Source organism: Musa acuminata, chromosome BXJ2-5 (genome assembly GCF_036884655.1).
Source record: "Musa acuminata AAA Group cultivar baxijiao chromosome BXJ2-5, Cavendish_Baxijiao_AAA, whole genome shotgun sequence".
Classification (NCBI taxonomy): domain Eukaryota; kingdom Viridiplantae; phylum Streptophyta; class Magnoliopsida; order Zingiberales; family Musaceae; genus Musa; species Musa acuminata.
Genome location: NC_088342.1, coordinates 44,847,501 through 44,861,041, shown reverse-complemented (window position 1 = coordinate 44,861,041; position 13,541 = coordinate 44,847,501). Strand labels below are relative to the sequence as shown.

The 13,541-nt window shown below is 39.3% G+C and overlaps 3 protein-coding genes across 5 annotated transcripts; all 3 read right to left on the bottom strand.

Moving 5' to 3' along the window:
* Nucleotides 1-32: 32 nt before the first annotated feature.
* On the bottom strand, nt 33-545 carry LOC135585231 (calcium-binding protein CML38-like). The gene has a single exon (XM_065109835.1). It carries the CDS (start codon nt 474-476, stop codon nt 171-173), a length of 306 nt encoding a protein of 101 aa, XP_064965907.1. The 5' UTR covers nt 477-545; the 3' UTR covers nt 33-170.
* A 987-nt stretch (nt 546-1,532) lies between these two features.
* On the bottom strand, nt 1,533-3,925 carry LOC135611606 (protein WEAK CHLOROPLAST MOVEMENT UNDER BLUE LIGHT 1-like). The gene is made up of 3 exons (XM_065107240.1): nt 3,710-3,925; nt 3,422-3,607; nt 1,533-3,288 (listed from the first exon to the last, which is right to left on the bottom strand). Exons 1-3 carry the CDS (start codon nt 3,923-3,925, stop codon nt 1,624-1,626), a joined length of 2,067 nt encoding a protein of 688 aa, XP_064963312.1. The 3' UTR covers nt 1,533-1,623.
* Nucleotides 3,926-6,255: 2,330 nt separating this feature from the next.
* On the bottom strand, nt 6,256-13,022 carry LOC103985989 (bZIP transcription factor TRAB1). 3 transcript variants are annotated; one of them, XM_009403844.3, is made up of 5 exons: nt 12,755-13,022; nt 11,341-12,365; nt 8,857-8,928; nt 8,251-8,280; nt 6,256-6,554 (listed from the first exon to the last, which is right to left on the bottom strand). In XM_009403844.3, the coding sequence occupies exons 2-5, from the start codon at nt 12,328-12,330 to the stop codon at nt 6,480-6,482; spliced, it is 1,167 nt and encodes a 388-aa protein (XP_009402119.2). In that variant the 5' UTR covers nt 12,331-12,365; nt 12,755-13,022; the 3' UTR covers nt 6,256-6,479. The 3 variants fall into 3 exon arrangements, with proteins under 3 accessions (XP_009402119.2, XP_009402122.2, XP_009402120.2); XM_009403847.3 differs by having other exon boundaries at nt 11,341-12,358; XM_009403845.3 differs by lacking the exon at nt 12,755-13,022 and adding an exon at nt 12,476-12,736.
* Nucleotides 13,023-13,541: the final 519 nt, after the last annotated feature.

Here is a 13,541-nt window from a genome sequence, read left to right as displayed (position 1 = left end):
ATACTATTGACTACAGATAGCAAGAACATCGATGACGTAGAAACGATGACATTCAACAGCAACAAAGGAAGATAAATACATAGGAAGCTCGTCAAGTAATTCAAAGCTTCCATGACTTGCAGACAACAACATGACCACTGTAAATTATACTTGTACTGCACACCATGCAGCTAATTAGAGACGACAATCCTCAGGCCCAGACTCTTCTGAGCAAACTCCACCAGGTTGTCCATCTCCCCCTCGTCGATGAAGCCACTGCCGTCGGAGTCGGCGTACCTGATCCCGCGGCGGCTCTTCCAGCCGCTGAACCGCCCGCGGATGCTGCGGATGGCCCTCTGCAGCTCCTCGCGGCTGATGCGCCCGTCCCTGTCGGTGTCGAACTTCATCAGCCACTCCTTGAACTCCTCCACCGTCATGTCCCCGTGCACCGACCTGGTGGTGGTGGTGGCGGCGGTGCTCGTGGTCCTGATGGCCATGGCAATACGTACTGGAAGCTCTTAGAACAACGTCCAACTAAAGTTCTTTCTTGTTCGAACGTATGCCTGCTGTTTGGGTCTTTTATAGGCGAAGATGAACGCCGCGATTGCCGTGTTCAAGGAGAGAATCACGTAAAGCAAGGCAGCGATAAGGGCGGCCACTTCCATTACTGCCACTTCCATCTTCTTCATCCTTTTATCCAATTATTAAAGTTAGTCAAGAAGCTGATTCTTGAACAAAAATATGGAATATAAATCTGAAAAGCAGCTATTTCATTCAGATGGTGAATTCGATGCTGGTGAGCATGAATCATGAAGAATCAGATATCATCAAATATCTTTATCTGCAGGGAATCTGTAATAGGGACTATTATTCTTTGTCTGATAATTACAGATAAAGGGATCAAAAGAATAGCACCTGTTTTCAGAACTTTCATTCGTATAAAGGGACTCAATCATTTATTTTGATGTGTGCAAAAAAGTTCCGGTAAATGATGCTAATATCACCAACAAGAACTCGACAAATCCGGCAATAGATTCCGAGCTGATTTAAATGTGCAATAATATGAGCGAATAGAATATTGTGACTCAGCATCGAGTGAGGAATGAGATGCTGTCGAGCTTGGAATTTATTATTTATATCTTTTTCCCTTTTTACGTGGATCAAATTGAAGATAATTATAGTATTAAATATATTATAGATAATTTAAGGATGTGATGAAATAATAAATAAATCATGAAATCAAATTTACATGAAAAAAAATTAAAGTAAAGAAAAAAATTAAGGGAAAACCAAATCAAATCTTTTAATTGGATTATAAATTTTGATCAATTTAAAGAACATAATGTCTAGATCTAACATATCAAAAAATTATAATAATTAGATTTAATTTGACTATCCAATTGTTAAGTTTTTTTTTATCTAATAACAGAGTCAAATACCCTCAAATTTAATTCTATATATCTGAACTTTTCAAGCATTTAAATTGATCAATTAATCATAAAGATATAAGAGATCTGACGGACTTATAAGTGTTTTATTCTCATGCTCTTTAATCAATGGGACTAAATGATCTTATTGATTGATTCAATATGAACGGTTGAAGATGCACTTCTGAGATAAGAACCGTAAGTACAGCTGGGCCTGTCACCCCATTGGCTGAGTCTTCTTCCCGGTGAAGAGCATGGCTATCCGCCGGAACAGCGATCGCTTCCCTCGTTTGGAGGCACCGATGGAATTGGTCGTGTTCGATCGTGTCATCTGCAGCTTGGGATTCGCCATTAATGGACTCTCATCGATACCAGCGTCTGCTTTCCCCACACAACTCCTCGCTTCTACAGCAGCGTCGAGATTCGAAAGTTCAGGCAACCTCGTTGCAGCACCTCTCGCCTTCCTTTGCTCTTCTTGCTTAGCTCTCCATGTCCGTAGCTCCTGCTCCATTCCTAGCTTTCCCTCCGTCGCCCTCTTAGCCTTCTCCTCTGCGGCTCTGAGCGCGGTCTTCCTTTCTTGGATCATGTCCTTTACTTCCTCCAGTTCCTGTAAGCTCCTTAGTTCCAGATCCTTTGCTGCATTAACTTGCGCAATGGTGGAGATCACTCTACTGTTAGCGATCTCCTCGGCCTCTTTAGCTTTCTCTCTGAGCTCGAAGTACTCTTCGATCGAAAGAGTTACGAGGTTTGATGAGTCTTTGAGTGTGGAGTTACCTACGTTCTCCATCGTACAGGCTTCATCCTTGGCCTGTTCTTCTCTTTCCTTAGCCCGATCTGCTTCCTCGGCTGCTCGTTCTAATGCCTTACCTAGTTCGGTTTTTGTCCTGTTGAGTTCATCTTCAAGAGATGAGACTAACACAGATGCCAAGACATTCCTCTGCCTCAGAGTCGACACGGATGCTCGCTCCATTTCCAGTTCAGATTTGAGTGAAGAAGATGCAACTCTTAGACAGTTGATTTCATTGTTAGCTTTCTCAATTCTGCTCCTTGCTTCATCAAGTTCCTTTGGATTCAAAGCCAATGGATTACTCTCTTTTACGTCTCCTGTGTGATCTACCAGCTTATGTTCCTGAGTGCTCTTTGCCTCTCGATTTGGTTTTGCTTTCATGTACAATGCTAGTTCATCTTTTAGACGGGACAACAACGAAGATGCTCTGTTCAGAGTCGACTTCACATCATCTGTCGACAGGAGCTGCTCTTTGAGCTGTTCTACTTCATCTTCGGCGTGCTTCAGTTCCTTTTGCCTGATCAATTTATCCTGCTCCAAGGCCAAGGCTGCACTTGCTCTTTGTTCTTCTGCTTCGAGATGTGCAGAATGGGCAAGTTCAATCGACTCCTTGGTCGCGACGAGCTCCAGGTTTAGGTCCTCAATGGTTTTCTCGATCTCCTTCGATGCAACATCAAAATCTTTAGCTTTCCATAACGCAGTATTCCTTTCATCAACTAACACAACGCGCTCACTTTCCATTGATTCCAGCTCTTGCTTCACTAATCTCAACTCTGCAACTGCTGCTGCAAAGTCAGCAATTCTTTCTTTGTCGATCTCGATGCCATCAGCATTGACCGCAACACTTGCAAAGTTAGCAATTCTTTGCTCTATTTCCTTCAACCTTACATCGATAAGTTCGGAATCTTGTTTTACTTGTGCCTCTCGAGGTTGTGCTTTCTCCAGGCTCTGTTTTAGCTCTTCCACAAGTCTCTTCATAGAAGACAGCTCCTTGGTCACATCTTCCTTGATAGATTCTACAGCTTCATATTGTTCTTTACACTTCATGATCTCTTCTTGTGCTTTCTCAAGTTCAAGATGGACATGTTTGTGCCTCTGTGAGAACAAACGAATAAAAACTATCAAATCACAGTGAAAAGTAAATGAACAAAAACAATCGGGCAAACTCAACTAAGAACTTACACCAAAGAATAAAAAGAATTAGAATATAATTTGACAGCACGATTACCTCTATAGTCACAGCAGTTTGAGCTTCCCAATCAACAGTCCCTCCAAACTTACTTATAGCATCCTTAACAGATTCAAAAGGTGCAGCAGTGTCAATATATGCTTGGTTGATATTGACCTTCTTCAAACTCTCCAACAGTTTTGATGTTCTTGATGATGAGCGAGGAGAACTTAGTTTAAGCACCTCCTATTAATTACGAGGGAAAAATAGCAAGTAATTAGAGAACTTAATCTAAGCATCTTTACCTCCTATTCATTAGAGACTAATAGCAAATATAATCTGAATCACCTCTAGAGTTTGAGCTTCCCAATCAATCAGTCCTCCAAATTTACTTATGGCCTCCTTTACAGATTCAAAAGGTGCAGCAGTGTCAACATATGCTCGGTTCACATCATCTTTCTTGAAGCTCTCAGGCAATTTAGATGCTGAGCCATTATTAACCTCCGCTTGTGGATTGTGGATATAATCGATTAACACAAGGGATTGGGTCTCTGATTTGATCATATTTATAGAGAGAGATACAATCACTATAATTCACTAGGAAATTTGTGGATATAAGATTGAGTTTGTGTCCTTCTTTGTGAAATCTCTTGATCACCTTCTCTGTAAGAAAATAAAAATAGATAGGATTAGAAGATAATATGATGAGAAATTCAAATACATAATTTCGCGTATAAAATATTATAGACTTATTTTACGAAAAAAAAAGTTGCTTAAGAATGGTCTGTAGATTAGAATCAATCTAAAAAGTATTATCCAAGTGATAATAAAATATATAACTTGATCTTCCAAGAACTAGAAAGACAATACACATTCCTTTTTGTGATTATTGTTTATATAAGAGTACTTACTTGTCAATGATTAATCCATAGGATACTAAACCAATACATAAATTGAACTTGAAATCAACATTAAAAGAAAAAAAAACATCTTCATCATTCAATGCAAAGAGTTAAATTCCTCAAAGCTTCTAAAAGTGAGAAGATAGCTAAGCATAACAATGAAATTTGTAGCAAATTAAGAAGAGTGTAAACTAGCACATAATACAAAGAGAAATGCAACCCCATGCATGGCTGATTCAAAGAGCTACCTGAAATGATACTTCCTCAATCAAAGAAATCAAAAGGAAAAAAGAAAGAACATGGAGATGCATCCATCTCCAAGAACATGGAGAATTCTATAGTAGAGGTATAGCCTGAGAAAAGTGACCGAAGGTAAAGAAAGAACACTTACATGGACTTTTCTCTCTGAGTTCCTCTCCAGGAGACCTGAGGATACAATGTGGTCAGGCGATTACAAATAGGAGGAGGAGAGAGAGAATTCACGTCCGAAATCTGCGAAACCCTCTCAAAGATCAACCTCTATTCCGAAATTCTAGTTGTTGCCTTTTGACCATCAATTTCTCTGTCTCTCTCTCTCTCTCTCTCTATGTTGGCTGATAGAGTTGTCTTCTCCTTTAATACACTAGTTTTGATTGGTTTTTTTAGAACATTTCCATTTCTTCTGGTCTATGATGACTCTGCCACCTCAAAAACACCTCATTGAAGCCTTGTTTTGGGAGTTTCTCTATGGTCAGAACTACTGAAAAAGGAAGTAAAATGGGTAAGAAATTAAATTAGCAAAGGGGGTATATATATATATATATATATACACATCTACTGTGAGGTCATGATTCATTCATTATAAGCTGCATGACAGATGTTGATGTCACAGATTGTGTTCCACATTGCAAATGAATTAATCCATCACGTCAACATCAATTATATTCATCCAATCAAGAATGATTTACACAAGTTTTCTCTAATCATAAGGATTCGTTATAGATCAAGATGAGTACTAGATTGAGTCTCGGATGACCGATTTTGGATCAAGATGAGTACTAGATTGAGTCTCGGATGACCGATTTTGGAACAAACTTGTAACTTTATACGTAAAATTAATCGGCGAAACCGATTTTGTATTATAACCTCATTTGTGCTGCCAAATCAGCTGATTAATCATAAGAGCTTATTTTGAGTTCTCATTCCTCGAATCGTGCAAGCTCGCTTAGAACATTCCCTTTGTACAAAACAGTCACCTTCACACCATCCTTTTTGAGTTAAAAAGCAGTGACTTTGAATGGAAAAAATCTGACCTCATACAAATTGAATAGAAAGATACATAACAAAGCACTCCTAATTCTCGATTACAGCAATGAAGCATGATTTATAGTGCTGCAACAACTGACAGAACAACAATCTCGCAGTACATAGTAACCTCAAATAGATTTAGCAATCCTAATTCTTGATCACAAGGTTAACAACATATATATGGCAATCAGAGAATATATTGTAGGAAGAACCATACTTATATACGAAAACAAGTGTATCAGAAGCCAGGTTAAGTTGCTTGAGTAGCAGCGTGAAGTAGAGAAAGATGGAAATTTTGGTTTGAGGCTCAAATGAGTAATCAAACATTAGCAAGGACCACATCACAAGCTTATAGAAAACTATATTGGAGGACAAATGTTGTGCAACAAGCCATTGCAAAAATACATGAAACAAACATACAGGAGGACGATCGGTAACTGTTGCATTGAACCACTGTTTGCCCAAGAACATCAGATACAGCAGCGGTTGCTATCCGAAAAACCACTTGGTGAAAGAAAAATGTTTTCTCCAAAAAGAGTCAAAAAGCTTCAAGTCAAAACAGAATCAGACCATAGTTAGCGATGTCTGATGTCAGGAACTCCATCTTTGCTGAAGAACATCTTAAATAGATGCTTCAGCTTCAATTGTAGGTGATTATATCACTAACTTCAGAATCCTAAGGGCATCTTCAGCAGATTCAGTGTGTGGAAAAAGTCCATGATGAGCCATTAGGTAGGAGAAAAGCCATCTACAACAAGAACATACAAGAAAAGAACACGACGTGGAAACCCAGATGGATAAGAAGTTACTTCTACAAGACAGCAACTGGATTCTACAGCAAACAATGCAATTCCGTGCCATATACACAACTGCCTATGAGACATGATAAGAGATGTTCCGGTGCAACCCATCATTATCAAGGCTGGCCTTCACCATGGACCCGTTTGTGTCCTCCTCAAGCACTGTTTCTTTGGTCCATTTTGCTGACTGATCATCTGCAAGGCCTATCATGACGAAATTCAAACCTTAAGTACATTCCTCATCTGCAGCTACAGAAACATATCTTGAACTTCATACTCAAAATAAACTTAAAATCATAAGTACACAACAATAGGGACTTGCAGAAATTAGCAATAAATGGCTTCTTTCTACCTGTTCTTTCTAAGTTACATGTACATGAGTTCCTTGTTGTCACATCATAGAAGCAAACATCAATTACCAGTGTGATACTATCGAAGGGACATATTTTGCTTATGAACCTCTATTATTTAATTTTCCACCATACGTCCATCTCCTGGTAAGCATGAAGTGAAACTAGGTGGTGGCAGAACTTGAAATAATTGTTTGAAGCAGCAAGCTATTAGTTTTATTATGTCTTCACATTTATATAGACACATTCTTATTATCAATACAAATAATTAAGTATTTTTATAATTTGATGAGGAAAGAAATTTACTATTATGTGACTTGGTCATTTAAACATATAGTTTTTGCCAATTATTTCAAAGAGGTCTAAGATAAAAACTAGAGCTTTGACTTACCAAAGGTATCAGAGATACAATAACATGATCTACATACATTGTGCGACCACGACCATATATAAATCAGGGGAGAAATGGCAACATAGAGAGGGAGATAGCAGTAAGGGAGATCCAACTAGAGAAACAAGGATACTGAGAAAGGGTCTCTTCTTATCAAACTCAAACCAGAAAGCAAATTTAACTAGTTCATGGAATTACTGGTCAAGCCATTGAATAAAAGAGTGCTAGATCCTACTTTAATATGAAACTGAATACACATTCAAATTTTTTGTTTCATGCAGAGCTGCTGGTGCAAATGCTGGATTGACAAGCACATGGGGATTTCAGAATAGACAGCAAGAGTCACAAAATAAAGAATTTTTCTCTAGATATTTTAGAACTGTGGAACGGTATGCAGTAGAAAAGGATCAAGGACATTTAATGGATCATTGCAACTCCATCAACCAAGTCTTATGGATTCTGAATATTAAAAAAACCCTTTTGGATTACTTCTTCCCCTAAAATTGTCTCTATTTAGTCAAGCACATAAATACCTCATTATATTTATATAGCTTCCTTAGTTTCCAATGCATTTACATCTAGAATCACAGAATCAAACATGCAAGATAGTATGGTAAAGAGGAAATATAACAAGTACACAACTTGAGAAAAAAAAAAAAGCATACGACTGTTAAGAATGTAGGATCATGCTAAATTGCTTGGTGCAACAGCAGAAGCATTTAGCTAAACAAGGAATATGTTAAATTCAACTTATATTCTATGACGGTAAGAATATATCCTTTAATAAGATGGCCAGAAGATTTTCTGGAAAGATTCTCCAGCTTATAGAGTTAAGATAACAATATTTTAATGTAAAGTAACAAATAATACTTTGCAACCACTTTACAGATAAAGGGAAAAAGGCAATCTTTTACTTATCGAGATAAGAAAACAATATGTCATCTTAAAATAACATATAACATACTAGGTAATGACCTGAATGATTAAGGAATAATATACTATGTAAGAAAACTACCTTAAATAATCAAGATAGCAATTAACAATAAAAAAAATCATGAAGTTCTAAACAGAGCACACACATGATTGTTGCAGCATCTTTAAATGGAGGGGGAAAAGTATAGATGAATGATCATTGTAAAGAAACAAAAAAAAAGATTACCTGATTCTTCTGCATTTCCAACATCTCCGCCTGCAAACAATGAAAAGTGTCACCCAAGGTTCCATCTTTCATATTTGCTTATAAAGTTGTAAAAGAACTACAGTATGGCTTGCTAATATGACATCTTGCACCTATATCCTAATCCAACTGGGACAGTACATGTGGAACAGAGTCATGCTGAAGATTCTCTATTCTAGTAGATATTGGCATAGCACATGCCAATGCGGCAGTACAACCAACACAGTGATCTATGCCTGTGAATATCAATGGTATGAACTAAAACACGACAAATATTCTCTTATTAATTAAATAAAGTACCATAACATTAATGACATTATCCAAGTAACATTTGAATCTACTGGGGCAAATATACAAAATCACATTTTCCAACTAAATACAAAGCCACCACTCTCACTCTGATCTCCACCTTGTAACCTCCCTATCTCTAATTGTCATGTAGAGGCTTCAACTTTATTAGAGAAGACGATGGCAATGGTATTGGGCGTTTGGTATATGACATGGAAAATTGTGGTAATAGACCGGTTCAACAATGAAACCATGTTGTCATGAATTAGAAATGTGAATATAGTCACAGAATCAAATTACCTGTTTTTTCTGCAATTCCTGGTTTTGCTCTTTGAGTTTTGCTACTTCAGCTTCCAGCTCCATGGTATAAGCCTAATGCAAATCAGAAAATAAAAAGAGGTCATGAGTAAAAGTAATCAGTATTACATAGAATTTATTTAAGGAAGATTAACCAGTAAAACTCCTTTATCTCCATCAAAGAAAAGAATAAAAACATAAAATAAGTAGAAGCATGGAGGTCAGACTAGGTTACAAACATTGTTTTCTAGTATAGGTTATGGCAGCTTTGTTGTCTTATAGTCTCCTTAATTAGACCTACAAATTGAGACATCTTCATGGTTGTGGCTCAATCTTTTTCCTCAATGTCATTTCCAAAGTCAAAAACTTTAACACTGAAAAAAAAGAATTGATCCTTAAATCTTTACAAATAACAGTTGAAACAAATTAGACCTAGTTAATCTACCATTTTTTCCAATAAAAGAAATATCGGGAAAATGCAACTCTCAAGCTTGCAATTACTGATAGTTGAAGCATGAGAACTATCAAAACGAGCTGGCAATTCACTATCACCACCTTGCTAATCTAATGACAGCAGACACTGATGTGCTTCATGCAAGAATGTTACATGGCATTCTTACAAAATTCTATGCAATTAGACTATCACAATGTACCACAAACTCTTTGTTTTAGGCCTAACTCTTGGAGAACCAGTTAAAGCAAAGCATCTATTTGCTAGCTTTTGCAATAACAAAGTACCCAACTAGGTCATAGTTAATTCAATACACTTCTATACATTGGACTACAAAGATACAACAACTATGAAAGGTTGGAATGTCAATCCTAATTAATGAGATTTAAGGTCACTAATTCAACTGCAAATTATAAAATATTGATACACAATTTTGAGTTGTGACAAGGAAGGATAGTTTTTGGCCAAATAAGAGAAACCAAAATGGGGTGCTAAACAAAGTGCTTACATTTGCCTCGTATAATTATCTTTCTTGATGGTTTGTGAATAGTTGCAAGAAAGGAAAGAGTTGCACAGCATTTTCTATCACAAATTGTTTGGTCATGCTCAGATCTTAGAAATGACACATTCTTCTTTTGTGTGATAGATTGAAATATTCCCCAAAGGTAACTCTCATAGTCTCAATATTTTTGATTGCTTAGATTTTGATAGTAGACTTGGGAGGCGTGTTCCCCAATTTGCTAGAGGGTTTTACATGTAAATCATAGTATTCTTTTATCCTTGGCTTTACACTCGCAAAATCATTTTTTTAAGTTCTTTGACTCACAGTAGGTGCAGTTGAGACATACTGACCTCAGAATTAGTGGTATTAGACTTTACAATCTGACTTTGTCGATTAAATGACATCTGATGGGTGACTAAGGAATATTCATGATATCATGAATAAGTAGAGAAGACAAGAGCCAACTGTAATTGGCAAATCAAGAAGCCAAACTGCAAACCAAGCACCTGTGCCAAGAATCAAATGGAAAAGCCAAGAGCGAAGAGCCATAATTGCATAGATGAGTTGCACAAGAGAGCTTGATCAAGATTTTCAAGTAAATGGGAAGATAGTTTGACATTCAATTACGAATAAATAGTCCCACATGAAGAAGATGTTGATTTGGTTAAGAGTTATATAACACATAAGTACAACTGACTTAAATCACTTGAGGTTTTATGTTGGATGGTGTTCCTTGAACATGTATGACCCCTTGCTAGTGGCAGATTGAAGGATATGATACCCCAACAACACCCTGTACCCCAAAATTAGGGTAAAAGAGGAAACAATTTACAAAAACAACTCCAATGAAAAACAACAAAAGGAAATCATGGCAAATAACTAAAGGAACTCCTCCACATGATTCAGATTTTATGGACTCCTCCACATTAAAATCCTGAGTGGAGGGTAAACACGATATTGCAAAGAATTCTTTTATTTAGATATTTTGATGAGTTTTTTTACTTTGCTTGTCTAGTTTTGCATTGTTGTGATGCATGCTCTTGTGGTAATTGACTGTGCTGATGTAGAAAAACTCGGCTTCAGGTAATACAATGCATTATGTAGCCATGCTGTGACACACAGATAGAAAAGGCTTCCATTTTTTGGGTGAATGTTGTCATCGTGTCATTGTTGACACTGAACAGAAACAACATGAACTGTGTATATATCACATGATACTCATTAGCATTTCATGGTTATTTATTTCTATCAAATTAACAAGAGCAAAGAATAGGTCAAGATTTGAGAAGCTGACAATGAACACATTGCCAAGGAACAGATTCTCACATATCATAAAATGCACAGAAAAAGATCGACTAAAATAAAGATCAGATTAGTGCTCTCAATTAGAGCACTCATCCCAATATGAAATGTTGTTCCATTAATCGTGCATGAAAAACAATGAGAAACAAGAAAATAAAATCAATTATGCAAAGCAAAAATAGGTAATGGATTTAAGGAAAGCTTATAACTAGAGAACATAGTGGAAAGCTACCTGCTTCCGGGCACGCGATCTAGCAGCAGACTCCCTGTTCTTAATCATTCTCTTCTGCCTCCTCTCTATAACTTTCTCCACGGCCCCACTGTGCTTCCTTCCCCTCATCCCACTGTTAACCGTGTATGGAGCTGGCGACACTGAGGACAGATCTCCGTTGGCTTTCCCGAGTACATCTGGAGACAGATGAGTAGCTGGCGACCCCTTTGCGGTCACGACTCCAGCTGTGCCCAGCCCAACCATCCCTTTCATCAATTGGTTGTCCATCCCAGCATCACCGAAGCTGACGAGCCCTCCACCTCGCATCCCCTGTGGGTTTCCCATGTCCACACCAGTTTCCAAGGGCATCGGAGCTGCATAAGGTCTAGCTGCAGTGACCGTCATCCCAAAATTGGCAGCTGAACTGTGAGGGATTGGTGCGTTCGCTACGTTTCCATTACTTTGATTCGCCCGATTGAATCCAACAGAGAACCCAGTCGAACTGCTTATGGTCGGTAGATCGCCAAAAAACATACTGGTGGTATTAATTTTAGTGTCGGCCGGCCTCGGAGGCACTGGCGGTGGTGTCAACTCCTCCCGCGCCACCCCGGCTCGCACCAAAAACTCCTCGAGGGTCATTTCCCCGAGAGTGGGCTGCCGCGTGACATAGGAGCTGCCGCCGACGACCGGCCCCTGGCCGGACGAGGAGGCGTCGACAAAGCCCCGCCACACCTCGTCCACCGTCTTATGGCTGAGGGTCCTGGGCAACGTGAGGGAGCCCTGTCGCTGGAGGCCAGGGGCGCCCCCTGCACCACCCCCGCCCTCACCAAGGGTCGCCGCGATCGCGTAGCTCTCCTCCGCGTTCCATATGTTCTTGAGCAACTCATCCACGTTCATCGACCCCAAATCCTTCCCAAGCCCGCCAAGCGTGCTCTGGAACTCGTCGAACGTCAGCGAGTAGATCGATCCCTGCCGCGCCAGCGGCGTCTCCCCATCCGCTCCTCCACCCATGTTCCTCAAATTCTTCCCTTCTCGACGCCTTCAATCTTCCCCAGAAAGACGAAACCGAAACACACGAACAAAATCAGTTCTTTTCCACAAACAAAAACATGCAAAATCATCAACCAAACCCCCAAATCCTCTCACAAACACATACCGTAAAGCAGCGACCACACTTCCTACCACCCCATCTTACCACGATTAACATCTTAAACAAAAAAATCTCACAAAAATTAACAAAGCTTATTAAAAATAGCATCTTTAACATATATATCTCACAAAATTGAACATATCCTACGAAAAATCAATGTCTTAAACAAGCATGTCTACAAAAGATTCCTCCATCCAGAATTAGTAAGCGCAAGATCTTTATAAATTTCGCCGAGGAACGTGTAAAAGATGCTCGAGTCGGAGAGAGAGAGAGAGAGAGAGAGACCTGCTTTGTTTTTAGTACATGGTGGGCAGCGCTCGCTTTAGATGGGGATCGCGGCGTGGAGGACGGCCAGGTGTCGGAACGCAGCGGGATGGGCGGTTATTAAAGGGCAAGGAGGGGTTGGGGCGGGGAAGCGCCTCAGAAAAAACACCAGAGGTCACCGCGCGCGACGTGGCGCGATCTGAGACAGGGAGCTACCGCCGACGGCGACTGCTTCCAATGAGGAGCCGCCTTGTGGTGCGACCACGGCCGTCCGTTCCGCGTCCCGACGAGGGCCTCTCGGGTTGAGGCGGTATTTAATTGCGAAGATGATGCTCGGGGTGATGTGATTTCGGGGAAACCGGCCGTGGCGGATACGGGATCTGCTCCAACGGAGCGTGTGTGACGCGATGTCCGTCGCCTCCAGAACCCTTGGATTCGGATTCAACGGTGATGGGGTTCATAAGGAAAATTGTAAGAAATTGTTCGGACTTGCTCCACCGAATCCACGCCCTTTTAGTCCATTTTGACTTTGTGATTTTTAATTGAATTGATAGTTCCGTTTGGAAATGAAATTTGACATCTCAAGACATAAAAAAATAATGTGTATTTTCTTTTGATTCTAACATTTTGAAACTTCATTTTTGATCGGCCCATCAATTTGGAAATCGAGATCGTAAGTTGGCGATAATTGGACAATTTAGCTGATATTTCAATAGGTGAATAGTATGAAAGAAGAATACTATAACAACTAGATGCGATATTTGGTTGAATCAGGTTCGTTGACTTGATGCTAACTATTTTGACCTTT

Coding starts and splice junctions, on each gene's coding strand:
- LOC135585231 (XM_065109835.1), bottom strand. CDS start 476: ATGGCCATCAGGACCACGAGCACCGCCGCCACCACCACCACCAGGTCG.
- LOC135611606 (XM_065107240.1), bottom strand. CDS start 3,925: ATGATCAAATCAGAGACCCAATCCCTTGTGTTAATCGATTATATCCAC. Junction 3,608..3,709: donor GGGAAGCTCAAACTCTAGAG/GTGATTCAGATT, acceptor CGTAATTAATAG/GAGGTGCTTAAACTAAGTTC. Junction 3,289..3,421: donor AAACTGCTGTGACTATAGAG/GTAATCGTGCTG, acceptor TTGTTCTCACAG/AGGCACAAACATGTCCATCT.
- LOC103985989 (XM_009403844.3), bottom strand. CDS start 12,330: ATGGGTGGAGGAGCGGATGGGGAGACGCCGCTGGCGCGGCAGGGATCG. Junction 8,929..11,340: donor GATCGCGTGCCCGGAAGCAG/GTAGCTTTCCAC, acceptor GATTTGCATTAG/GCTTATACCATGGAGCTGGA. Junction 6,555..8,250: donor TGGAAATGCAGAAGAATCAG/GTAATCTTTTTT, acceptor TCGTCATGATAG/GCCTTGCAGATGATCAGTCA.